This window comes from Theropithecus gelada, chromosome 20 (genome assembly GCF_003255815.1).
Source record: "Theropithecus gelada isolate Dixy chromosome 20, Tgel_1.0, whole genome shotgun sequence".
Classification (NCBI taxonomy): Eukaryota; Metazoa; Chordata; class Mammalia; order Primates; family Cercopithecidae; genus Theropithecus; species Theropithecus gelada.
In genome coordinates this window covers 68,488,237-68,515,970 of record NC_037688.1, presented here as the reverse complement: position 1 = coordinate 68,515,970, position 27,734 = coordinate 68,488,237, and the positions used below count along the sequence as shown (strand labels likewise).

The following is a 27,734-nucleotide window of genomic DNA, read 5'->3' as shown; positions in this document are numbered from 1 at the left end:
AAGGTACTTGCAAAAGTATGATGTTTTAATTCTGACATTAGTTCTCTATTTATTCACTAGCATTATTCTGAGGGAGGAAAAAAAGCTTTCTTTTCAAAGGGAAGTATCACTATGGGCTTACAGATATTTTATTATTTTTAAATTGGAAAGAGTCTATCCATTATGGTCAGCATTTTTGATGCATAAATTGTCCCAAATTTGGCCACTGTGACCCCTTTCGTGGTGGCTTTTGTGTCCTTTTGGCCCATCCCCCTTAATTTTTTAGTACTCTCCTACCTTCTGGCACAAGATATTTCAGAATTCATCTTATGCTTTCGTTGGCTCCGTCTTGGAATTAGCCCTTGCTCTAAGAATTTCTGGTTCCTTTTAGTGAGGAATAAGATTTAGAAACCAAGATCTGAGAAATAGACATGTTTTTTGTTAGTTGGGTGTCATTGCTTCTATTCTGTTTTAGTAGGTAATACCAGGACTGTTTTTTGTTTTGTTTTGTTTTGTTTTGTTTTGTTTTTTAATCATGAGTTCAGGCCATGGTTTTAGTAGGCAGTGCTAGGATTTTTTTTTTTTTTTTTAATCGTGAGTTCAGGCCAAGAATAGCCATGCCATCATGAAGTAGGTGAACAAAACCAGAGGACTTATATTTCCAGATATGAAGACCTGTTATAACGTATAGTACTTTAGACAGACAGTCTGACCAATGGAGCAGAATGGAGAGTGAGAAATAGACAATATTCAGTCACCTGGTTCATTACAAAAGTAACACATTTGTGCAATGGGGAAAGGATGGTCTTTAAATAAATGGTTCTAGATTAGTTGAATGTCCTGTGGAAAGAAATTCATCTGGATTGAACTCATACACAAAAAATTCCAACTATAAAAGATAAGATAGTAAAGTTTTCACTACACAATCTTGAAGTGGGCAAAAAATTTAAAATAGGACACAAATAGCACTACCCATAAAAGAAGAAATCTGATAGATTGCATTATATTTACGTTAAGCACTCTTGTGTACCAAAAGACATCACTGAGAGAGAAAATCAACCCACCCAGTAAGAAGGGGTAAATCTCAATACGTATATTGAACAGAAGACTCTTCTTTAGAATAGAGAAGGACTTCTACAAGCCAGTGTCATCAGCGGACAAGAGCTTTGACAGATATAGATACTTCACAAAAGAGGATATCCAAATGATGCACATATATATGGGTAAAAATGTGTATTCATTAGTACCTCAAAAATGACTAAAATATGAAAAAGAAAATACCAGATTTGTCAAGGATTTAGAGCAATTGGTGGGTACATAAACTGGTATAACCGTTTTAGAAACATGGTAAGTATAATTCTACCCTGGGTGTCAGATTTACACTTCTAGATTTAGTCAACAGAAATGCATATATATGTTCATCAAAAGATGATGTTTTGGTCAGGCGTGGTGGCTCATGCCTCTAATCCCAGTGCTTTGAGAGGCCAAGGCGGGAGGATCACCTAAGCCCAGAAGTTCAAGACCAGCCTGAGCAACATAGGGGGACCCCCATCTCTACAAAAAATATATATATATATTATTTAAATAATTTTTTAATAGCCAGGCATGGTGACACATGCCTGTGGTCCCAGCCATTCAGGAGGCTGATGCTGGAGAATCACTTGAGCCTGTGATGTCGAGGCTGTAGTGAGCCGTGATCACATCACTGTTCTCCAGTCTGGGCAACAGAGCGAGACCTTGTTTCCCCCTCTTTCCCCAAAAAGATGATTTTTTTTTTTTTAATTATATGACATTACCGTGTTTTGTAGGTACTGTCAGCAATTCTATATGGTTCATTCTAGGTTGTTCATAGCAGCACTATTTGTTGTAGAGAAAGACTGTAAACTACCCAAATGCTCATCTGCAGTAGCATGGTTAAATGAACTGTAATACTTCACACGGTGGAGTATAGCATTGAGAACGAATACACTACAACTACTTGCAAGAATATGCATGAATCTTATGAAAATAAGATTGGACAAAGGCAGCTAATCACAAGAGTATATACCATATGATTCCATTTTCACAAAGTACAAAAACAGGCTGAACTACTACTCTGTGGTATTAGAAATCAGGATAGTGGTTACACTTGTCAGGAGGAAGTGACTAGAAGGGAAGCACAAGGCGGGAGCTCTTAGGATGCGGGAAATGTTTGATTTCCTGATGCCAGTTGTGTGGATGTGATAAGTTTTACAAATTCAGTGAATCGTATACTTATGATGCATACCTTTCTGCATGTGTATTGTAACAAATAAAAATCCTAAATCTAATTTCAATCTAACACCATGGTTTTTTTTCTTCTGCTTCCCCAAGTTCTTGTTTGTCTATCTTTTGTCCTATAATGAAAAACCTTGATTCCCAAAAACATCAACGTATTTATTCATTTGCTCAATTCTACAGTATATAAAATCATTTCAGAATTACAACACCAACAGTGTTACTACTGCTAACAAATCTATTAAGGTCAAGATTTATTTGCAGTTCTTTTTGTTCTTAGACTGTATCTCATTGAGGGTATACAATCAAGACTGCATTCAAAAGCTACTTTCATTTCATACTAGGTTTTTACAGTTTGATATCTTTTGGATAGATTTTCTTGAAACCCAATTGGAAATAAGTCAGGTATGACCATTTAAAGAGACTAAAGAAGTGATTCAGCTTCTCATGTAAGGAAAATATTTTAGTTTGTGGGGAGATCAAGTCATTGCAGCCTAGACTGTTATTATCTTCAACATATTTTCTAATAGCATTATCCTATCAATTTATATTACATATAAGCCACAGCTGTGTTTAGTGTTCAGTAATATTGCTTACTGGAAGATCAAGGCCACATGAAAGCCATTTTTCCAAATAGTTCACATGTATCTATATTGCACTTAACAAACTTTTGGCCGGGCGCAGTGGCTCACACCTGTAATCCCAGCACTTTGGGAGGCTGAGGCAGGTGGATCATCTGAGGTCAGGAGTTCAAAACTAGCCTGGCCAACACGGTGAAACCCCATCTCTACTAAAAATACAAAAAAATTAGCCAGGTGTGGTGGCGAGCACCTGTAATCCCAGCTACTTGGGAGGCTGAGGCAGGAGAATTGCTTGAACCCAAGAGGTGGAGGTTGCAGTGAGCTGAGATCATGCCATTGCAGTCCAGCTTGGGCAACAAGAGCAAAACTCCGTCTCAAAAAAAAAAAAACTTTTATTTATTTTATCTTATTTGTGTTCACTAGAAAACATAGATACTAGAGGGAATGTAAAGAATACCTTTTTTGATACATAATACTTGTACATATTTATGGGAGTGGTGTCATATTTGGTTACATGTAGAGAATGTGCAGTTACCAAGTCTGGGTATTTAGGATCTATGTGTTGGGAACATTTCACATCCTCTCTTCTATTTTGAAATATGTAATACATTGTTTAAGTCACCCTATTCTGCTGTTGAACTTTAGAACTTAATTCCTTCTATCTACTTGTATGTTTATACCATTAACCAATCTCTCTCCATCCCCAGCAGGCGCCCCACACCCCCACACCCTTCTCAGCCTCCGAACTATCATTCTGTTACTCTCTATCTCTATCTCCTTAAGATCAACTTTTTTACCTTCCACATGTGAGTGAGAACGTGCAGTATTTGTCTTTCTGTGCCTGGTTTATTTCACTTAACATATAATGACCTCTAGTTCCATGCATATTGCTGCAAATAACAGATTTTATTCTTTTTTAATGGTTGAATAATATTTCATTGTGGGGGGTGGGTGGGTGTGTACACACACTACATTTTCTTTATCAGTTCATCTGATGGACACTTAATTTGGATCCATATCTTTGCTATTGTGATTAGTGCTGCCATAAACATGGGAGTGCAGGTATCCCTTTGATAGACTAGTTTCCTTTCCTTTGGTACCTAATTTTATTAGTGGCTTCACATGTGCGAGGCACTGCACTTGGTGCTTTTTGCATTGTCCCATTTAATCCTCCCAGCAATCTTGCCAGATGGATAAGAATTATCTTTTATGTTTTACAAATAAGGAACTAATAGGAACTGAAGCTTTGAGAGATTTGGAAACCCAAAGTCATGTGGCTGGAAGTGGCAGACTGGGATCTGTCTGAACCCACATCTTTATGACACCAAAGCTGATGCTCAATTATGAGCATTTTTGCTTTCTTAAAGTAAAATAATTATCGAGGGTTAGGGTTGACTCCATGTAGAAGAAGGGAAAAAAAGCTGAAGACAAAATTAAAAAAAAAAAAAAACTACCTGGTATTTCTAATCACATCATCCTTTCTTTTCAGGTTTCACATTTAAGATTTTAGCACTTTTTTCCAGGCCAAAAAGGGTCAGATGGTTGCTGCTATCTTGGCTCCTAGAAACATAGTTTCTGGGATGGATCTTTTGTCCCAATGCTTAGTTTCCTGTCAGATGGGGTTGTATCTAGTATTAGTAGGTTGTAAGTTTAGAGAATTCAGTTGCTTGATGTATTGCCGCAAAGTTTAGTCCTCACAGCCAATTGAGGATAGAGCATGTGGTGCATAGAAGGATGATCTGAGATGTGATTTCTGATCTGTTCCTTTTTCATCTTTGCTGCCGTGGAGAATTGGAATAGGCTGCTAATTGATCTGTTCCTTTCTAGTCTGATGCTCCTCTACACCCCAAAGATGGCTGAGTGATCTTTCTGATGCATGTATTTAGGCGTGCCACTCTTGTCTGTAGTTCTTCAGTGACACCAATTTGCCTTTAGGATAAAGACCAAACACCCTACAGACTGTGTGTCCTGTGATGTCCTAGACTTTGCCTAGCCATGCGGCCGCCTTTGCCTTCTGCACCCTGTGCTCCAGCCCTGCTGCACTACTCGCTCTTTGCCATACATTATTCTGTCTTGGGACTTGGTATTTTTGTACATGTTGTTCTCTTTGCCTTCTTGTACATGTTCTCACTGTCCTCCTCTTTCCCCATCTCATCCCTATAACCTCGTTCATGTGACACCATCTTCCAGCACTCCTGCTTTCTCCCTGTTCATCCAACTAGATGATTCAGAGAAAATAGTTCTTAGCTTGTCGTTCTGAGCCATAAAATGGTTAACAGCCTTTGCCTTCGGTGTTAAACCTGAATTTGTGGTTACTGTTATATGTATCTTTTCAGTTCTGGTATACTTTGTTCTGTAAAATATTTAGCATTCCCTGTTTTTCAGATACTGTTTTGTAATTTAACCCTCTGTGGATGTTTTACTTGAAATGACAAGAGGTATAGCATTTGTGCAGTGAGAGCCATATGTTTCTATTTCTCCTTCCCCATAGTTGAAAGTAAGAAGTAGGACATAATTTTTTGAAAGAAGAAATTATAATACTTGCTTTCTATGCAAAATAGAGCAGCCACTTCCAAATGTGCATGTTAATCTTACTGTTTAGAAATTAAGAAGAATGGGATAACGTATTACTTTCTAATTACAGAAATTAAAGGATACCTTGTGTGTGGAGGAGGAAATTTTTTGGGTTTTGTGTAGGTTTTCTTTTTTTTTTTTCTTTCCAACATCTTATTTTGAAACAATTCAACCATAGAGAGAAGCTGAAAGAATTGTACAATACATATCCATATAATAAACACCTAGATTCTATAATTAACATTTTTCTATACTTGATTTATTACATACGTATTCTTTTATCCACTTATCAGTCCATCAAAATTTTTCATGCATTTCAAAAAAGAACGTCAACATCAGTACACTTTACCTCTAAACGATTCAGAGTGAACATCCTTATGTAAAGTACAAAAGTGGTTTACATTTTTGTTGTTTGTTTAAGTTCCAGGATACATATGCAGGATGTGTCAGTTTGTTACATAGGTAAATGTGCGCCATGGTGGTTTGCTGAACCTGTCAACCCATCACCTAGGTATTCAGCCCAGCATGCATTAACTATTCTTCCTGATGCTCTCTGGCCCCCCATACTCGCCCCTGACAGGCCCCAGTGTGTGTTGTTCTCATCCCTGTGTCCATGTGTTGTCATTGTTCAGCTCCCACTTATAAGTGAAAACATGTGATGTTTGGTTTTCTGTTCCTGCGTTAGTTTGCTGAGGATCACAGCTTCCAGCTGCATCCATGTCCCTGCAAAGGACATGATCTTGTTCCTTTTTATGGCTGCATAGTATTCTGTGGTGTGTATGTACCACATTTTCTTTATCCAGTCTATCACTGATGGGCATTTAGGTTGATTCCAAGTCTTTGCTATTGTGAATAGTGCTGCCATTATACATGTACATGTATCTTGATAATAGAATGATTTATGTTCCTTTGGGTATATACCCAAAATGGGATTGCTGGGTCAAATGGTATTTCTGGTTCTAGGTCTGTGAGAAATTGCCACGCTGTCTTCCACAGTGGTTGAACTAATTTACATTCCCACCAACAGTGTAAAAGTGTTCCTATTTCTCCCCAGCCTCACCAGCATCTGTTGTTTCTTGACTCTTTAATAATTATTCTGACTAGCGTGAGATGGTTTCTCGTTGTGGTTTTGATTTGCATTTCTCTAATGATCAGTGATGTTGAGCTTTTTTCCAGATGTTTGTTGTTCGCATAAACGTCTTCTTTTGAGAAATATCTGTTCATATCCTGTCCTTTGCCTGCTTTTTAATCTTTTTTTTTTTTTCTTGTAAATTTGTTTAAGTTTCCTGTAGACTCTGGACATTAGACCTTTTTCAGATGGATCAATGGCAAAAATTTTCTCCCACTCTGTAGGTTGTCTATTCGCTCTGATGACAGTTTATTTTGCTCTTTAATTAGATCCCATTTGTTAATTTTTGCTTTTGTTGCAATTGCTTTTGATGTTTTCATCATGAAATCTTTGCCTGTGCCTGTGTCCTGAATGGTATTGCCTAGATTTTCTTATAGGGGTTTTATAGTTTGCATTTAAGTCTTTAATCTATCTTGAGTTAATTTTTGTATAAGGAAGAAGGGGCCTAGTTTTAGTTTTCTGCATATGGCTAGCCAGTTCTCCTAACCCCATTTATGAAATAGAGAATTCTTTCCTCATTGCTTGTTTTGTATCGGGTTTGTCAAAGATCAGATGGTTGTAGATGTGTGGTGTCACTTCTGAGTTCTCTATTCTGTTCCATTGGTCAGTGGTTTACATTTTTAAAGATAAAATGTTTGTGTGTGTGTGTGTGTATGCTTATCTATATATAACAAAATACACAAATCTAAGGCACACTATTGGGTGAGTTTTGATATATGCATATGCCTAAGTGCCTGAAACGTTTACCAAGATATAGAGCATTGCCATCACCCCAGAAAGTTTTTTTCTGCTCTTTCCCAATCAGTTTCTACCCTAGCACCTCTGAGACAGCTACTGTTGTGGTTTGGTAGGTTTATCTTTTTTTTTTTTTTTTTACAGTTTCAAGTTTCATCTGAATAGAATCATGCAATGCATGCTCCTGTATAAGGCTTCTTGCATTCAGCATGGTTTTGAGATTCATTAATGTTGTATGTATCAGTCCTTTTTTGTTGTTGCTTAGTGGTATTCCAGTGTATGAGTAGATCACAGTTTGTTTATTCATTTTCCTTTTAGTGGACACCTGGACACTTTCCAGTCTGAGGCTAGTATGAATAAAGCTGCTATGAATAGTCTTGTACAGGTATTTATTTATTTGGGTATATATGTGGGAGAGGAGTTGCTGGGTGAATATTTAGTTTTCTGAATCTGCATGCCCAAAAGTGGCTGCATCATTTTATACTCCCATAAATGTATGAGAGTTCCAGTTGTGCCACATTCTTACCAATATTTGGCAAAGTTAGTCTTCTCCATTTTAACCATTCCTATGGGTGTGTATTGATATCTCACTGAAGTTTTGATTTGCACTTTCATGATATCTAATGATATTGAGTACTTTTTAATGTGCTTATTAGTATTCATGTGAAAGATTTTTTCCAAATCTTTTGCTCGTATTTTCCAACTTTATATTATAGTAATTTTTAAACATACAGGAAGTTAAAGAAATGTTACAGTGAGCTCTCAATACACCCCACTTGGATTCTGCCATTAATATTTTAACATGCTTTGTTTTATCTCATGTGTACTCACCTATACCCCTCCGACCATCAGTCATTTTTTGATATATTTCAGATACCTGTACACATCTCTGTAAAGACTCCAGCAAGTGTATCATCTTCATTGTTTGCTTAAAATGTCCTTATTTGAGTAAGAACAAATTATCCATGCTTCTTCTTATGTTCTTTCCCCCAAATCCATTCTCTGCTTTTCCTGCCTGTTTGTACTCTGAGATTATTGTCAGTCCCATTCAGGTCCGATTCTGAATATTTCATAAAACATAGTAGCACGAAAACACCTTTTTTTAACTTTGCCCATTTTTTTAACTTGGTTTTTGTCTTTTAATTATGAAATTTTGGAGTTTTTTATATACCCTTGATTCTATTCCTTTGTCAAATATGTGTTTTACAAATATATTCTCCTGATCTGTGGCTTCCATATTCATTTTCTTGAATTATCTTTTTATGAGCAAAAACTTTAGTTTTAAATAACTCTAATTTATCATTTTTTAAATCAGTTTTTAGAATTATAATACCTTAAAATTTGTTTAAATAAATTACACACAGGCAGTTACTATGAAGAGACAGTTTGGGTTACCAATTAAAGAAATTGTAAGCCATGTGTGGTGGTGCATGCCTGTAATTCCAGCTACTTGAAGCTTGCATGAGTCAAGGGGTTTGCGACCAGCCTGGGAAATACAGTGAGACTCCATCTCAATAAAAATAAATGAATAAAATTTCTTAACATACAAAATGTCTTTTTAGGGGTTGGCCTTTTTCCATCATAGATATAACACATGTTCATTATAGACCATTTATAAAATTCAGAACGATAAAAGGCAAGGAATTTCAATAAACTATAAGCCCTACCACTCAGATAACCACTGTAACATTTTCAAGTATTTTGTCATGATTTTTTCTTTTAATTGGAGACCGTACTGATCATGTTTTTATGGCTTCCTTTTCTCCTGTCACCCTTACAGCGAACATTCTTCCATGTTATTAAATATTCCTCTCAGCTGGGCATGGTGGCTCGCACCTATCCCAGCACTTTGGAAAGCTGAGGTAGGAGGATCATTTAAGGCCAGGAACTCGAGACCAGCCTGCACAACATACCAAGACTCCTCTACAAAAAATTTTAAAAGTAGTTGGGCGTGGTGATGCACGCCTGTAGTCCCCGCTACTCCCAAGGCGAGAGAGAGGTTCCCTTGAAACCACAGCCTAGGTGACACAGCCAGACCCTGTCTTTCCCTGTCTGTTAAAAAACAAAAACTTTTGAAATAAAATAACTTGTTACTTCTTTGGCTCATTGTAAGCACTCAATTATTTTTTGATTTTGAAGCCTAATTTCAGTGGCTCTACAATATCATTATAAATGTGCCATAACTTAAATCACTCCCTGATTAACGTTTAGATCATGCCTAGAATTTACTGCTATGGTTAATGCTGGTGTGAATACCATTGCATATAAACCATTATACATACATATCAGAGTATGTATCGTATGTATATATTCCAGAATATTCATTTAGAATAGTCATAGGTATTATAGGGTCAAAGAGTTTAGACCTGTTTCTGGATTCTTGAATACATTTCCATTTCTATTCTAGAAATATATTATTTATACTTTTATTGACGGTGTTTGAAAGTATTTTACAGTATTCTGGTCTCCTTGAAAAAATGTGTTATTAAATATGGGTAATTGCTAAGTGGTAATAATTCTATCATTCCTTATGTTTATTAACAGATGACATTCTACTATTTAAAAAAGTTTTCATTCTTCCTCTCTTTATTAACTTATATGATTATAGAATCATGGAGTCTGTGGGTTATAATCTGTTACTGTTATTTATTTTGATGCTCAAAGTGTCTCAGATTTGGCCACCTCCTTCAAGCTAGCCTCTATGTCCTTTTGACAGGCCCCGACGTCATTCTCTGAGCATTTGTATGCATTCTGGCACAACAAAATATTCCAGGCTCAACTGGAGCTTTTCTTGCCCCAGCCCTGGAGCCAGCCATTTCTCAAAGAAAGTGTGGTACCTTTTAGTAGAGTATTTATAAACTAAGATCTGGGAACTAGGTGTGTTCATTGTTTCTAGATCCTCTTAGTGAACAGAAATAGAAAATACACATACTCTGGGCATGGTGGCTTACGCCTGTAATCCCAGCACTTTGGGAGGCCCAGGCAGCCAGGTGTGGTGGCAGGCAGCTATAATCCCAGCTACTCGGGATGCTGAGGCAGAAGAATCTCTTGAACGTGGGAGACGGAGGTTGCAGTGAGCCGAGATTGCGCCACTGCACTCCAGCCTGGGTGACAGAGTGAGACTCCCATCTCAAAAAAAAAAAAAAAGAAAAGAAAAGAAAATACATATACACACATCTCTGTTTCTGGAACTATCACTGTATATATTAAAAGCCAGATACCCCTTAGTGATAACTCCATTTTCATTCCCACATCACTGGGTTCCTTTAGCCTTTCCCCTTTATGTATTTGTAACTCCACTCTCTGACAGTGAGAACCTAGAACCTGGCTCCCATTATCCACAATATATTTTATGTGTTTAATTCTAGAATATACATGAAGTAGTTTTAGAATTGCTAACCTATTCCACTGTGAAAATAAATGTGTTACATTTAAACATGTGAACTTTATGGTTTCTAAATTATATCTCAGCAAACCTGTTTTTAAAATACCTACTAAGTGGAGTTCAATATTTGTTCATATCTTTTTGGTTTTAGCCTACAGGTATATAGTCAAAATCTGTATTCAAAAGTTGTTAAGGTTGATTCTGTCCTTTCTTCACCATGTTCGTGTTATTTGAAATGCAGTTGCATTCATTTATTTTATGTTCAAATTTGGGTTGTCTTCTATCCTAGCTAATTTTATTCATTTCTGAGCATCTGAAATATTAGTAAGGTTCTGAAAGTCAAAAATATACAAAAAGATGTCCTCAGAGAAGTGTCACTCCTCACCTTTCTCTCCTATCCCGTTCCCATCCCTTCATCCTTTCTACACTGTGTCTCCACCCAGTGAAGGTAGTAAATCTCATTGATTTCTAATTTGTCCTTCCTTCCCCACCACTTCCCCCCAACAAACAAGCAGCTATATTTTATTTCCTCTCTCTCATACAAGAAGCAACATATTGACCCTATTTTGCAGTTTGCTTTTTTCACTCACTGTATTGTGAAAAACACTTCATACCAGTTTGTAAAGATCTTCCTTATTTTTAACAGCTATATAGTATTCCATTGTATGGTTGTACCATAGTTTTATTCAGCCAGTCTCCTATGTGTGAACATTTTAGTTGTTTCTAAGATTTTGCTGTTACAAACTGCTGCGGTAAATAACTTTTGGCTTTTTTTTTTTTTTTTTAATGATGTCAGAGATTTATCTGTCAGGTAAATTCCTAGAGAGAGGGTTGCTGGGTCAAAAGGAAAATGCATGTGTAGTTTTGTTAGACATTGCTTTCCCAGAGGGTTGCATCACTTTATATTCCAGCCAGCACTGTAAGAGAATGTTTATTCCCCCACAGCCTGGAGGAATAAACAGAATGTGTTGTCAGACATTTTTACCATCTAATGTTTGGTATAATTTTGGTTCTGTTTCTCTAATTATGAATAAGGGCACACCTCTTTTCAATATGTTTAAGGACCATTTCAGAATCTTTTGGAGAGAGAAAGAATGAATTATCTGTTTATTTCTCTGTCAGGTTTTTGAACTTTTCAATTTTTAGAGTTGTTTACATATTGGAGCTATTAGCCTTTCCTCTTCAGTATGTTTTTGGGTTTTTCCTTTAATGTGGCCAAATGTATCAGTCCTGTTTTTATTGCATCTAGATTTTGGGTCACAGTGTGAAAACTTTTCCCTATGTCCAGGTCATAAGAATCCCATCGATATTTATTCAGCATACTCATATGGTTTGATTTGTTTTCTTTTTTTACATTTAGATCCCAGATCTCTGATACTCTTAGAATTTGTTTGTTTGTTTGTTTTTCTGGTAAGGCCCCTCCCCCCACATTGCTTTTCTTTTTCTTTGTTTTTCTGGCTTACCTTGGATTTTTTTTTTTTTTTTTTTTCCATATGAACTTGTGTATCAACTTGCCTTAGCTATATTAAAACGCTTGTTGGTGTTTTTACTGGGATTGCACTAAATTTGTAAATTAACTTAGAGAAACTGACATCTTTATGATGTGTTATCCTATCCAAGACCAAGGACTCTCTTTCTATTTGCCCTAGCCTATTTCAGTATTTTTTAGGAGTTTTATACGTTTCCTGTTTAGTACATTCCTAAGAGTTTTTATCGTCTTTATTTGCTATAATTAATGGAGTTTTCTCCACTATTATAATCTCTAACTGCTTATTTGTATATCTGAAGGCTACTGAATTCTGTATGTGTTTGAATTTGCCCTACTTGAAGTTTGCCAGGTTTCTTGAATCTGTAAATTTATGTTTTTCAGATTCAAAATGTTTTTCAAATTCAGATTCGTGGAATTTTCAGGCATTATTTTTGCAAATATGTCTTGTGCCTCATTCTCTGTCTGCCATCCTTCTGGGACTCCACTTGCATGTAAAATAGAACTTTTGATATAATCACATGGGTCACTGGGGTTCTGTTCTTTGTTTTTTAATCTTTTTCCTCTTTGTCATGTACTTTATTTTCATTCTTTCATTTTTATCAATATAATGGTTTACAGATTTGAATTTTTCTCTGATCACTGCTTAAATGCATGCCATAGGTCCTGATATACAAAACAATTTTTTTTTTTTAGAAATTCTTCTATTTTAGTTTGTATTTTCCCCTTTTTATGAGTTAATAGAAGATGTAATTAATTTCAAGATACACAATCCTTTTTAGTTTTTATTAATTATACTGGTTTTACATTGAGATCAGAGTGTTATTTGTAATTTTTTTTACTTTATGGAACTTGTTTTCCCTGTGACTTAATATATAATTTTGGGAGGGGGATTCCATGTATATTTGAGAAGACGTATTCACTGTCATCAGTGCAATGATCAGTTCAACATGTATCAATAAGATCTCTTTATTGATTATGCTATTTTGGCCTTATGTATCCTTATTTTGAATCTACATCATGTGTCTTGTGCTAAGAGTGGCAGATTAAAGCCTCCTATTAATTGTGTCTATGTCACATTGATCTGTTGTCCTTTTTGTTTTGTAACAGTGGTTGTTGTGTTGTTTTGTGCATGGTCATACTGTTATAGCTTCATTTTGATTATATAGCTTTTAGCATTAAAAAATGTCTTCGTGGCCAGGCGTGTTGGCTCACTCTTGTAATCCTAGCACTTTGGGAGGCTGAGGCAGGTGGATCTCTTGAGGCAAGGAGTTTGAGACTAGCCTGGCCAACGTGGTAAAACCCCGTCTCTACTAAAAATACAAAAATGAGCAGGGCTTGGTGGTGTAATCCCAGCTACTCAGGAGGCTGAGGCAGGAGAATCACTTGAGCCTGGGAGGCGGAGGCTGCGGTGAGCCGAGATCATGCAACCGCACTCCAGCCTGGGCCGCAGAGTGAGACTCTACTCCCCACCCCCCAGAAAAGTGTCTTCCTTTGTCACATACAAATTTTTTTACTTGAATTTTACATTTTCTGTTTTCAGGATCACCACCCCTTTGCCATCCTGATCTGTAACACACATCAGTTAACCAAAATAGTATAGGCTTGTCAGTCACAGCTCATTGCGTTATACCATCAGTGTGCACTGTAGAAATCATTCTTCAGTTATTACAGGTGGGATTTATTTGAATGGATGAATAGGTTTTCTTGTTTTGGTTTTCTTTATTTCTTTTTTAAGATCCTTTTGAGCATTTCTGCTCAATCATTTTCATGGTTTAGAAGCCCAGGTAAATAATCTTCTCTTGCATTAAAGTTTCGTAATAGTAGAGACTGTTTCAGGGTTATTGTATTACATATAGGAATTTCTCTGTTCCCACAAGTACTATTGTGGGTTTTAAAAAAAACAGATTTATTGAACTATAATTGACATACAATTAACCGCACATATTTAAAGTATTCAAGTTGAAGAATTTTGGCATATGTATGCAACTGTGAAACCATCACCACAATCAAGACAACAAACATTTTCATCACCCTTAGAAACTTCCTCACGCCTGTTTGTAATCCATTCCTCTTTCCATCTCAGGCTCTAGGCAACTATTCATATATAAATGGAATCATACATGGTATGTGTTCTTTTTGTCTGCTTCATTCGGCATAATTTTGAGATTCATCCTTGTTGTTGTATGTAGTTCATTTTTATTTCTGAGTAGCATTCTCCTCTATGCATTTACTTATTTTTATTTATTCATTCACTCTGGGTAGATGATTGTTTGCAGTTTTTGGCTATTACAAATAAGACTGCCAATAAATTTATATTGAAGAAACCACAGTTTCTTTAAAAACTAAGCATATGCCGGGCGCGGTGGCTCACGCCTGTAATCCCTGCACTTTGGGAGGCCAAGGCGGGCGGATCACGAGGTCAGGAGATCGAGACCATCCTGGCTAACAAGGTGAAACCCCGTCTCTACTAAAATACAAAAAATTAGCCGGGCGCGGTGGCGGGCGCCTGTAGTCCCAGCTACTCGGGAGGCTGAGGCAGGAGAATGGCGCGAACCCGGGAGGCGGAGCTTGCAGTGAGCCGAGATGGTGCCACTGCACTCCAGCCTGGGGGACAGAGTGAAGACTCCGCCTCAAAACAAAACAAAACAAAACAAAAAAACTAAGCATACACCTTCTACATGACCAAGCCTTTACACAGAAGAAATGAGTATAAATATCTACACAAAGATTAATAGACAAATGTTCATAACAGACTTATTCATAGTAGCTCAAAGCTGAAAACTACCCAGATGTTCATCAAACAGATGAATGGATAAACAAAACATGGTATATCCATACAGTGGATTACTCAGTACAACAATGCGGATGAATCTCGGAGTCATTATGCTAAGGGAAAGAATTTAGACTTAAAAGACCACACACTGTATGATTCCATTTACTTGAAATTCTAGAAGAGATAAACTAATTGATAGTGACAGAAAGCAGATCAGTGATTATCTGGAAACTGCAAAGGGGCAAGAGAAATCTTTTAGGAATGATGAAATGATCCTGTGTCTTAAATGTGACTGGTTTCACAGGTGCATGTCTCCATCAAAACTCACTAATTTATATACTTTAAATGGATACACCTTATTGTCTTTATTATATCTCAGCAAAATTGATTTTGAGATGTCTTTTAAATACAACCAAAAAATATATAACAAGTAGTTTTTGTTGTTAGTTGATTGATTATAAGGAAGATGCTTATTAACTCGCCTGGGCTGCTAAATATAAGAATTTATTTAATTAAAGAGAAACTTGACCATGTAAAAATTGCTAAAACACTGGAATAGATCTTATAGGAATAAGATAAATGAGATACAGTTCCAGCTCTTAAAGATTATAAAAGTTATGAAGATGAGGTAAGGGATTTCAGGAATATGAAAAGTATACAGACAAGTGTTGATGTTGAGAGAAAGTATAAAAGGTTAAACATATCCAGCCTTTCTCAGCCCAGAGAATTAAACCCTACTAATGTGATTTCTGTGACTGTTTTCTCAGTTCTCCCAAGGATGACATAGCAAATACCATTTTAGATTCTTAGGAGAGAAGTGAATTTATTATATACAGTGGATGCCTTTGGGTATTAGGGCTTAATTTCCTCACAGAACCCAATGAACAAAGCTAGACTGAAACCATACTAAGTTTAAAAATCTGCTGTTCTACTTCTTAAAAGCTGTGTAGCTGGACAAGTGACTCCACCTCTCATTGCCTCACTGTAAAATGGAGATAGTAGTAGAGAGAGCTATTGAGTGGAATAATCTTGAGTTAATACATTAAAAGCACTTAACACCATGCATAAATATAGTGCTGTAAAATGTAAGTGGCATATAAACAGTAACAACTAGCATCATCATCTTCATTATTGTCATCACATGGCGTGCTGAGTCCTCTGACAGGTATCATGAGTGTTCAGAGTATGCAGAGGAATAGACCTGACTCTCAGGCGTGGAGAGAGACATCTGGAAAGCTTCTGAAAGAGACTGATACTGGAACTAGTTCTTGAAGATTGTTTAAGTACAGTTTCCATGGGCAGAGGTAGGGAATAGGGAAATCCAAGAAGAAAAAACTTGTGCAAAAACAAGGACAATACAGAGTATATTAGGGAATACCAAGTAGTTCGAATTAGCTGAAGCATAGGGAAAATGTAGGGAGTTAATAACGCTGGTCAAGAAGGTGGGAGACAAAGCACTGATGGCTTTGAATGCCAAGCTAGGAAAGGTGGACTGACTTAGGTAGATAGAGGAGAGGCATGGAAGAGGTTTGGTCAGTTGAGTGGCATTTGTTTATTCATAGAGGCAGCATTAATTAAGCAGTCATAGCATCCAAGGCATTGGGACTGCAGAGATGAATAAGATAGCATGGCATGGTTTTTAAGTACATTGTCCAGAGCTGGACCAACCTGAGGTCTAGGCTAACCCATTACTCGCTGTTGTAGGTTTTGGGTTTGTGTTTGTTTGTTTTTTAATCTTTGTTTTTCCACCTAGCAAAAGCCTGTCTTCAAATTAGATGATTTAGTCTTAAGTATAGTATGTAATCTTAAAATCAAGGATATCTGAACTCCAGAAAGAAAACTCATTTAGGCACTTTGGGAGGCTGCAGCAGGAGGATTGCTTGAGTCCAGGAGTTCGAGACCAGCCTAAGCAACATAGCAAGACCTTGTCTCTACTGAAAAACAAGATTAACTGGGCATGGTGGCATGAGCCGGTAGACCCAGCTACTGGGGAGGTTGAAAAGCGAAGATTGCTTGAAAAGTCGAGGCTGCATTGAGTAATAATTGCACCACTGTACTCCAGCCTGGACAACAGAACAAGTCTCTGTCTTTAAAAAAAAAAAGAATGAAAAGAAAACTCATTTAGAAACTGCTATTTAGAAAGCAAGAAGTACATGAACCAGAGGTAAGGTGTATGCATGTGTATATGTGCATTGGTGGGTGTTTAGAGTTAATAGTTGATGCCAGTACACAGTTTGAAATTATTAAGAGAGATGGTGCAGAAATGGAAAGTCCAAATCTTAGGAGATTAGAAAAGAGGAGTTGAGGGAAAATGCAAATATCTTGGTAGGCACAAAGGATCCTAGTGGAGAGGTATAGTACATTGATCACAGTTTTGTAAGTAGGCAGGAGGGATTACAGACCTAAACAAATTGTCTGGATTCCCTACGGCAAGAAAAAAATTTACTTCTTCCTCAAAGATGGAAGGAAGGATGGGAGTGGGAACGTGCTGTAGAATTTATGTCTGAAGATCTCAATATTGGTAGCGAATCTAGGGGCCCAAGTTACTTGCTGAGAAAGCTATGAGGATGGTAACATAGTGTAATCTTGAGGAAAATGAAAATGCTTTATGGAACAGAGGTGCAGGAGATTCAAAGTCAGTAAGAGATGAAGGAAACATTTTGGAGTTTATATGGGGGCATGGCATAACTTCATATTGGATTTGGTAGTCATCTTGGCTCCTTAACTTCTCAAGCTATGCTTTTGTTGTTCTCTACCTTTGCCATAACTCCCAAGATAATAAAATAGGACAGTCAGTCAGATTAGGTAAACAAAGGCAAATGCTTAATTCCCACTTTAAGAGAGTGTTGTGTAAGCCAAGCACTAGGATCTCCTCTCTCCATTTGAGTTATACGGTGGACTAGTGTTTCACAAGTAATATACAGACCTTTTAAAAACAGTTTTTAGATGATTAGTTTGACTTTTCAGTGTGTGGGGGGCAGGGGATTTTTTTTTTAATTTTCCCAGAGACAAGTTCTCACTTTATCCACAAGGCTGGGGTACAGTGGCACCATCTCAGTTCACTGCAGCCTTGACCTCCTGGGCTCAACTGATCCTCCCACCTTAGCCTCCCAAGTAGCTGGGACCAGAAGCGCATGCCACCACACCTGGCTAATTCTTTTGTAGAGATGGGGTTTTACCATGTTGCCCGGGCTGACCTTGAACTCCCGAATAAAAGAAATCCACCCAGCTTCGCCTCCCAAAGTGCAGGGATTACAGGCATGAGCCACCGCGCCAGCCAGATGACTTAATTTTTGTTAATATAACATTGCTGAATTATGTACAATTATAAATGAATGAAGTGTAAACGCCTTGTACTTAGTAGCACTTATACAATGACAAAACTGAAACACTTTGCATATTAATTATAGAAATCTACAATGCTAATGAAATTCAAATCAATATTAACTTACTGTGACATGATGCATTTTTACATAAATGTGATTGCTGCTTGACACCTGACAGTGGTCCTTACTGCTCTATCACTGGTTTATGCTATCATGAGTCATAGATCCCATTCCTTTTCTCTGTTCAAACTATTACAGTCTGGCTATCATTTTGCCTTCTCTGGGCTCAAACATGTCATTCTCACAATGTCTGGTTTTGTTACTGTATGACAACACTTGACTATAAAATACTCATCCAGGTGATCAAGGAGATTTTTTTTTTCCAGGTTAACAAAATGAAAACAAATTGCATACATTTCCATAAGGAGTTCATGAATACCCAAGAATACATCTTTGGACTCGGGAAATTTATGTCCTAGTGCTTGTTCTACGAAATCCTGAGACTCTGTGATTGACTGCTTGACTAAGATTAGTCATTTGTGAGCAGGGGATAAGCAAGGAGCAATGGCAGAATATCAAGACATTGAAAGACTTTAGTGGTTGAGATAGTTTATCCTAGACTTAAAACTAAGTCTCAAGAGGATGTAAGTAGGGCATGAACTAGTAGTCTGGGGAGTGGTCAGAGGACTAGACTGAAGTCGATGAGTAGAAAGCAGTGCTAGTCAGCGTGGTCCGTGTGCTGTGCCATCCTACAGGCTTTTTGTTATTCTTCTGTGAGGTAACTTGAGAAACCGGGAGTATTTAGAAACTTTGACGGCAGCACAACACTGGTGAGACGCTCAAGTGCTTGATTAGTGGATTCCTCTTGTTCAACAGAGTGCAAATTAGTCTGGTTATTACCAAACTAACGTGACCCAGTATACTAGCAATGCATGGTGGGACCACATATTGATCTACAGCAGATTGGAAGTTTTAAAATATTTCTCTTAACCACAGATAATTACAGAAGCACTAGTATAAAGAACATTCTAATAAAAGCAAAAGAATGGAAAAGAGGGGAAAGTGGCAGTCAGAAATTGTTAAAAGCTATAGACTATATTCTTTAAGAGACAGAGATTGTGTCCCACATACACCTAACATGTCCCCAGTGCATAGAATGATCTTAGTAAATGCACATTGGCCCTCAGTGGGTTACATTAATGAGGTCTAGACATATTTGTATCAATGAGGTGATGAAATGACATTAAAAGTCTTTCAAATATCCATAGCTAGGGAAGTTATCTCAGAATTTGAGGAAGACTGATCATATCATCTGAGGAAAGCTCTTTGTTGTAAATCTAGTAGCCAGTTGTATTTATATAAGTAACTGTAAAGCTTAGAAATGGAGAAAGGATTTGAATGACTTTTTCTAAGTTGATAAAAGTGTGTTCTGTCATTTCTTGATTACTCATGCTAACGATTTGAGCAGGAAGAGACAAATGGCCCCAGTCTCTTACACAAGTGTAGTCAGAACGCTTGTGTTGCACACTGCCGCCATTTGTGTTGTACACTGCTGCCACCATGTGAACGGCTGCCTGAGGAGCCACGCAAGCTGTCCTCTGCCCGTGCTGCCATTCCCTTGTCCCACACAGCACTCTCCCTCAGTCTGAGCACAGGCCAGTCATGAGACCATGCATGGGGAAATTCCAACCCTGAAAAACCTTCACTGCCTTTCTTGTCCTCAGAAAGGGTGAAGCAAACCTGGCCGGGAGGGAGGTGCCGCATGTGCTAGTGTGCCGGTCTGTTCCGGGGTGGGGGACAACAAGCACAAATGACAAACCAATGATCAGACTGTTTTGCCCTGTTGTGGTGTTCAATTCTGCTGCAGTACTTAACTGTGAAACATGGATGTTTTCCTTCAAAATCTTATTACCCTAGAAAGGTCAGAAAAATGTATCCTTCCTTATGAAACAGCGGTTTTCATAGGGGCTAATTTGCTAATCTGTTTACATCTGAAGTATTGTATATTCAGTATATATTTTTAAAGTGATAAAATGAAGGACTTTTTCAATATATATTTTAAAAGTGATAACTGTAAAGAACTTTTAATACATGCTATCTGATTTGAGAGATAACACTCTTTAATTGTCCTTTGTTTAAAAAAAAAAAATTTTTTTTAAATTAATAGTTGGAATTTACCGTAACCATTTAGTAACGATCTAAAGGTATAGTATTTTACGGTGGTGTTTATAAAGTTAAAAGGAAGAAAAACATGGATCAAATATGTATTTTACTAAAAATATGGTAACAGGAAAAAAAATTTACGTGTACCCTAGACTGAAATTTTCCTTCCTTAATACATCCAATCTCATTATCTGTGTAGATTTTGTAATACTCTGACTCAGCCTTTGCGAAGGAAGTTGCAAAGTTTACTATTATTCACTTGAGTGAATAGCTGCTGAGGATCTATTACCAAGTACTGAGACACAGAAAATGAAAAGAAAAGGTCATCTTTACTCAATCTTTGTGTCAAGAATGCTACCAGAAAAGTATGCCTCAGTATTTCCCCGTCTCTTTGCATTTGTTACTAATTATTTTATTCATTACTCTTGAATGTTTTTACATTGTGAAACATTGCCTAGTTGAAAATATTATCAGGTTTTTTCATAGTGAAGTACAGTATCATCACAGCAATACTCTTTTTATCAGTAGTTTTATATGCATATATTAACTCTGCCAAGTTTTTGTGTAAGTCCCTTGAGCTGCATTTGTTTGTATTCTGATTCCCTGAAGACTTTCTTGGATTGTTCCTATTCTCTAAGCCATACAGTTTTTCTCACACTTATTAAATATCTGCTTGGGGTGGTGGGAAAATGGACTTGATTTATGGTCATCTCTTTCATACTAAAACAGCTCTTTTTCAGTGTGCATACAAACACACACTGTGGAAGCAGATTTATCATAGCAGAAGTGACTTTCATCACATATTATTTGAAGTTAAATGTCACTCGTGACATTAGAGCCAAATGACAGTGAAGATGATGTACCATATATAGTAAGGAACAAGGGCAAACCTACTGGAAAGCAATTCAGGTGACAGTGGTGTGGGCTTCTCATACTGAGGGATACTGCAGGTCTCCTCCATCTGTCCCTAATTCATCCCAAAAGGCATTGTGTGGGGCTGAGCTGGGCAGCTGCCCTGTGGGAGAGGGGGAGGCAGGCCAGTGTAGGGTGAAGAGGCTTCTGCACAGTTTTAGCCACGGCAGTGGCAGTGGTGATGTATACAGGGTGTCCATGAGTGGAGTGGCAGAAGCTATGGGAGACAGGTTTCTCCCTGTAGGAGAAGGGGCCACAAATACAGGGAAAAAAAAAAAAAAAAAAACTGAACCTGTGGCACTGGAATGGAATTGGAGGCACTGGAATGAACTCATGGTTTTCAATACATATAAATAAATACAGACATATGTACTTAAATATAGATGTATATTTATATCCATTCATATATAGAGATATACATGTTATGTAGATGTGTGTGTATACATCCATATACATATAAACTCAGACATGTTCCCCAGCTCTGTCTGCAGAGAAGGCCTGGGAACAGCGACATCCTTGCAGCAGTGAGCAGACCTAGCATTCAGACCGTGGGTTCTAAACAAGGCAGGGAAAAAGTACAAGATGAGCCTGGGACATCTTGTGCCAGGGAGTAAGAAGATAAGAAACTGCTCAAAGAATGATAGAATTGTGACAGTAAGGAACTGTGGGAGTTCCCACTAGCCAAATCTGGGACAATTTGGGCATCAAAATAAATAATGAAAGTCACAGATTATAAGCTATTGCATGAAATAGGAGACTGTAAATAGGGAACATAAACCATGTGAAGAGAATTTTTTTTTCTTATAGCAGGATGTGCCACTAATAAATGAAGAGGGAATGATGGAGTTTTCAAATTCACCATTTGGCAACCATCATAGTGATAAATAATTTAGCCAAGTACACCAATGACTTGTTCTCAAAGCACCTTCCTACAGAATAATTATATACAAAAAGAATAATTTCACCATGGAGAAATCTGGCCAGTACCAAGATGTCAAAATAAACATCATCAGTTTTGAGACAATTACTGAATATACTTGAATTTGTGTATTATCTGATAGGATGCAAATAATTGCATCATTATTTCTGGGGTATTCCTGTTGAAAATGCATTACCAGAACCTTCATAAGGACACAACAGACAGACTCAAATTGAGGATAATACTACAAAATAACTGGCCTGTAATCATCAAAATTCAAGGAAAGATAGGTGAAGAAAGACTGAGAGAATGTTAGAGATGGACAAAAACTAAAGAGACTTAAGAACTCAATGCCATATGTGATCCTGGTTTGGATCCTTTTACTATACATGATATTGTTGGGACAATTGGTGGAACTTGAATGCGGATATATCAGTGTTAATTTGTTTCCTCTTTTTATGTGTTTGCTTTTTGTCTTATCAATGTTAATTTGATATATCTATACTGACTAAGCAATATTTTGGTTCTGTAAGAGAATATCCTTGTTTGTAGGAATTACACACTAGAACACTTAGGGTAAAGAAGTATCATGTTAGAACCTATTCAGAGATGATTCTGGGGGAAATGCTCTGTAAATTCGAAATTATTTCAAAAAAAATTTTTAAATAACTAAATGTTCTTTCAGGCACGTTCACCACTAGAGAAATTACTTTCCTTGAGAATTACAAAGACATAACTTTTGATATAAACCTATAGCAGAATAATGTGTTTTCTTGTTGGGATTTTGATATCTATTAGATATAAAAATAAGCATGCAGAGGTTTCTTAAAAGATAGCTTTTTAAAAACCCATTTAACACACACTGAAGATACATACACACACAGATATGGTAAAGAATTTTAAAGTGGCTGGTGTAGTTGTGCATCTACTCAGATTTATAGGCTTGTGGCCTAAAAACAGTTGGGCATTTTTCAGAATTTAAAAGCAACATCCTGAAATTAAAAAAAAAAAAAAAAAAATGTTGGAGTTTATTGTTTTTGCAAAGTAATTAAGCATGTAGGCCCTGGAGCCAAGCTGCTTGCTTTGGAATCCTGGCCACCGCTTACAAGATATGCCACCTCTGACAAAGTATTTGATTTTCTTTTTTTGAGATGGAGTCTCACTCTGTGGCCCAGGCTGTAGTGCAGTGGCACAGTCTCAGCTCACTGTAACCTCTGCCTCCCGGGTTCAAGCGATTGTTTTGCGTCAGCCTCCCGAGCAGCTGGGATTATAGGTATGTGCTACCATGTCCAGCTAATTTTTGTATCTTTAGTAGAGATGGGGGTTTGCCATGTTGGCCAGGCTGGTCTCAAACTCATGACCTCAAGTCATTCGCCCACCTCGGCCTACCAAAATGCTGGGATTATAGGCGTGACCCACCGCTGATTTTTTTAAGCCTGCATTTTCCCATGTGTAGATTGGGAAAATAATGTTGAACTCACAAGTCTTGCAGTAGGATAAATGAGATAATATAGTCTGTAGCATACAGTGAGCACTGAATCAAGTTGGCTGCTATTATTATTTCATGAGTAATTAAAATGCTTTCATAAAATCATTTTAGTATGATTATGTTGGCTTGCTTTTCTCTCACCAGGAGTAGAATTACTAGGGGACCATCAAAGTCATGGCTTCTGCTGTTAACCCTGTCTCAAGATGAAATTAAAACCTGGAGCTGGAGCATATTCTAGAAGACAGAAAGCAGGGCAAGGCCACAGACAGACTTGGGCTTTGGAGAACTAAGACTGGTTAAATTCCATACCTGCTACTTACAAGCTTTGTGACTTGAGCCTTGGCATGTAAAATGTCTATAACGTACACAAATAATCATAGTGACCACACGGATTGTGGAGGGTTAAATTAGATGAATTTTGCAAAACATCTAATTAAGCGACCCACCTAAAGAATGTCCTCAAAGAATTATGGTTATTTTTATTACTCCTTTAAAAGTGCAGGAGTAGTTTCTTTAGAATACAAGTGTTGGGGTCAGAGATAGTAACAGAACGTTTGAGGGCATTTTTGAGAGTGTGATAAGCTTGTCAATATTTGTTCCTGCTAAGGTTTGGACTGCCAAGGATGGACTTAAATTGCTTCAGAAGGAATTTCAGTTGACAAGAAGCATGTCCTGTGAGATGCTGAAAAAGGATAGATAGCAATCTTTCTAGAACAATATGGGTTTAGTGCATACCAGCCTTGGAATCAGGGACAAAGGAGAGAATACTTCATCCAGTCCCACCTGTGTTTAAGTGGTGGAAAGAATATTGATTTTTCTGTCTGTAAACATGTAAGCCTTTATCCCACAGGAGGGTTTCATCAGGTGCACGATTAAAATGTGTCTGTATATTTTCTTTTAAAGAGAAAATGTGCTTCCTTTAGAGAACTTATTTAGTTGCTCATCTAAAATTAGTGATTCTTAGTTATTGACCCAGGACTTCTTTAGAATTCTGGGTATTATTAAAGGAAGTTTTCCTGATACACTGTCTTCTGCTTTAATTCATTCACTCAACCATGCTGCAAATGTTTATTGAGAACACCTAATATTCCAAGCACTCTGCTAGAAGTTATTTTAAAAAATTTTTCAAAAAGTGGACAAAACAGAACCTCATGTAACAGTATTCACAGTCTACTGCTCTTATAACCTCTGATGGGTTTTATGGAAACTCTTTGCAAAGGAACACACTTTGAACCATTTTTTAAAAATCAGATTATTTTGGCTACAGAGATATATATCTGGAGTATTTGGAGACAGGCTTATCTCCACATTTGCCTGGAATTCCTGTATCTAGAGATTTCCTGCCAGCAGTGTCCCTATACACAGTGAACAGCAGCCTGTGACTTGCAGGAGAGGTGCCCATCCTTGATAGCTCATGTAAAATTAAACTTGGGCTGGTCGTTGGTTTACTCTGTTATGAAATAGAAGCTCTCAGTGTTGCCACTTTTAATGCATGGGAGGAGAATTTTCCTTAAAAAAAAATCATGGCGATGTTAACTCTCCCAGCCGACTAGTGGCACTAAGGAAAACTGCTGCTTGAGTCTGAATTGCCAAAGGAAGAAAGCTGCAATTACAGTACATTTCCCTATTACAAAGAGCATCGGCTTTGCCAGGAAGAGCCATATGCAGCACAAAGCACACCACAAAAGAACTTTGGTAGTGAAATGACTCTGTCTTCATTCACATATGCTGGTAGCATGTTTATTCAGTGTGTGCCTCTGCGGAGATAAGAGCCGCTTCCTTCAGATGCCCTAGACTGCCGTTTGTGTAGCTGGAGAACTTAATGAGTAATGGATGTGCTTGTCTGGCCAGTATAAAGTATTTCCACAGCCTGTGGCTGTGTTTATAGAGAGCAGGAGAGAGACCACAGGCAGCAATTTGTCTTCTTAGGTATCAGCAAAGTCTTCTCTTTTAACAACTAGAAGATTTATTTTTAACTGCTTGACTCAGTGTTTGTCAGATGATTCGGACCATCAAACTGCAGATTGAAGTCCCCAGCGCGGGGGAAGCTGGAATGGCAAGGGAAAGGGGGCTGGCTGGGAAAAGGGGTGGGATTTTAGAATCGTGCCTGTGTGGCTCTGCCTCCCGACGTGGGAGAGAGTTAAGGGCTTCCAGCGGCATGAGTGTATTTGCAGGTCAAGCTGGGAACTAAAGGGTAATGGCTGCCTTCAGCTGCTTAAAGACATAATTGGCCAGTGATTGGGGTATTGTGGGGAGCAACCAGGGACCCAGGGACCAGAGTGTTCTGAGCACCACACTTCGCTCTTCTGCAAATTAAGCTTTTCTCCTGCTTGATGCTGCCTGTCTCCAGAAGCCTCTCACCATGATCGATAGCTCCAAGAAGCAGCAACAGGGCTTCCCAGAGATTTTAACTGCTGGGGATTTTGAACCATTAAAAGAAAAGGAATGCCTTGAGGGGAGCAACCAGAAAAGTCTCAAGGAAGGTCAGTCTGTCCGTGGACAGGGGCAAAACTGCCAAATTCATATTCTGGTCAGCCAACTGAGCGTGTCTGTCTGTTACCATGCCGTGTGTCTGCTCTCTCTGTTCACTCATGTACCTTACACGTTCTAAGTTCTTTGAAATGAAAGCTTAATGCTGTTCTGGGTAGCTGTTACTAAAGATTCATTAGCTGATGGAATTGTAGGGCTTTTGCAGTAATTAATACAGTAAGGGTACTTGTACAGCCTGTCCTCATTTTAGTAAAATCTTCCCAGGTTCATTTTGTATATTTTCTTCCTTTTTTTTCTCTTCCCTCTCTTCGGAGAGGCCATTTCCTTTTCTATGTTAGTGAGAACACTGCTTCTTTTAGGTTTCCAAACACATAATTCCAGCAAAATTCATTTTTTCAGTTAAGATGCTTATGATTTTTACTGTTTAAAACCAGGAAGGTAGCTAGCTCTTAAATCCTACAATGATAGGTTAATTGGTTGTAATGCGCATAGCATCGTTTTTGTTTTAAAAAGCACATTGCATAGCTTCATTTTGTTTTGTAACAAAGCAAGCAAAGAATAAGCTTGAGAATAAATACGGTCGTTTATTATTGTTAGTAAACACTGCACAGGCACCTCACTGACTGATTTAAGGAAAGAGCCAAATGTGTGGGCATTGCTGTCCTCTGTCCTGGCATACGGAAGCATGGCAAGACTGGTACACAGCTTGCCTTCCTGTAGCCAGTGTTGAAGAAATTCAGGGTCTACAGAGAGTAAGTTTTCCTGAATTTGAGACATGAGGGTCACTCTTCTCAATGCTTGTTTAATTTGAAAATTGGTTTCCTAGTCATCTTTGGGAAGCAAAAAAACCCACAACAACCCTTTTTCAGCTGCTGCCATCAGCCACCCCCTCGCCTCCCCGCTCGCTCTTGCCTGTCTTGTAGAGACCCAGAGAGTAAATGTACACTTAATTGGCCTAAGTAGTGCTTTGAGCTTCTTCTAAAAGATAAGAAGAAGAAACAAGAGTTAGACTTGCTGGAGTTGAACTACTTTTGTGTATGGGTAGGAAGAACTCCTAGGTCGAAATAAATGACACACAATGAAGTATAAATAGCTGTTGCTAGGAACCAAACAATGGAGTTGCCTCTGCTTGTGCACAGCATGTCTTACTGTCGATTTTTATAAAAATCAATGCCAGTGGAATTTTGAGGACGCATTTCTGGAGACTCATTGAAGGAAACTTAAATTTCTTAAATCATTAATTTTTTAAAAGTTTGAGAATTATCTATCATTTAAGTCAAGTTCAAGTGTCAAGCTCCTAATAATACTATAAATTTAAAACATTTTTGTGTACTTGAAAAACTAGGAAAGTAGAGGAAAACAATAGGAGAAATAAAAAGATGTCACAACAGCAATGGGATTAAGGCACATAGAAAGCAAGGATTAAAAATATAAAAACAGAGTAAGGGAATCATCAACAGGAACCACAAAATAGAGTTGAGACAATTACATAATGTACAGATTCTTTCCATAACAATTCTGACCATACTTTCGA

General features: G+C 37.7%; 1 protein-coding gene across 4 annotated transcripts in view; it reads left to right on the top strand.

Annotated features, from left to right (window-relative positions):
* The window catches only part of MRTFB (myocardin related transcription factor B), a 195,783-nt gene that overhangs the window by 91,272 nt on the left and 76,777 nt on the right, over positions 1–27,734 (top strand). Inside the window, exon 1 of one of the 4 annotated variants that reach the window (XM_025370714.1) lies at positions 25,875–26,193. The exons of the other annotated variants lie outside the window; for them this stretch is intronic. Within the exon in view, the coding sequence (XP_025226499.1) occupies positions 26,073–26,193 (121 nt within the window). The 5' untranslated portion in view covers positions 25,875–26,072. Of the gene's footprint in view, positions 1–25,874; positions 26,194–27,734 lie in introns of those variants that run through there. 4 annotated transcript variants of the gene reach the window in all.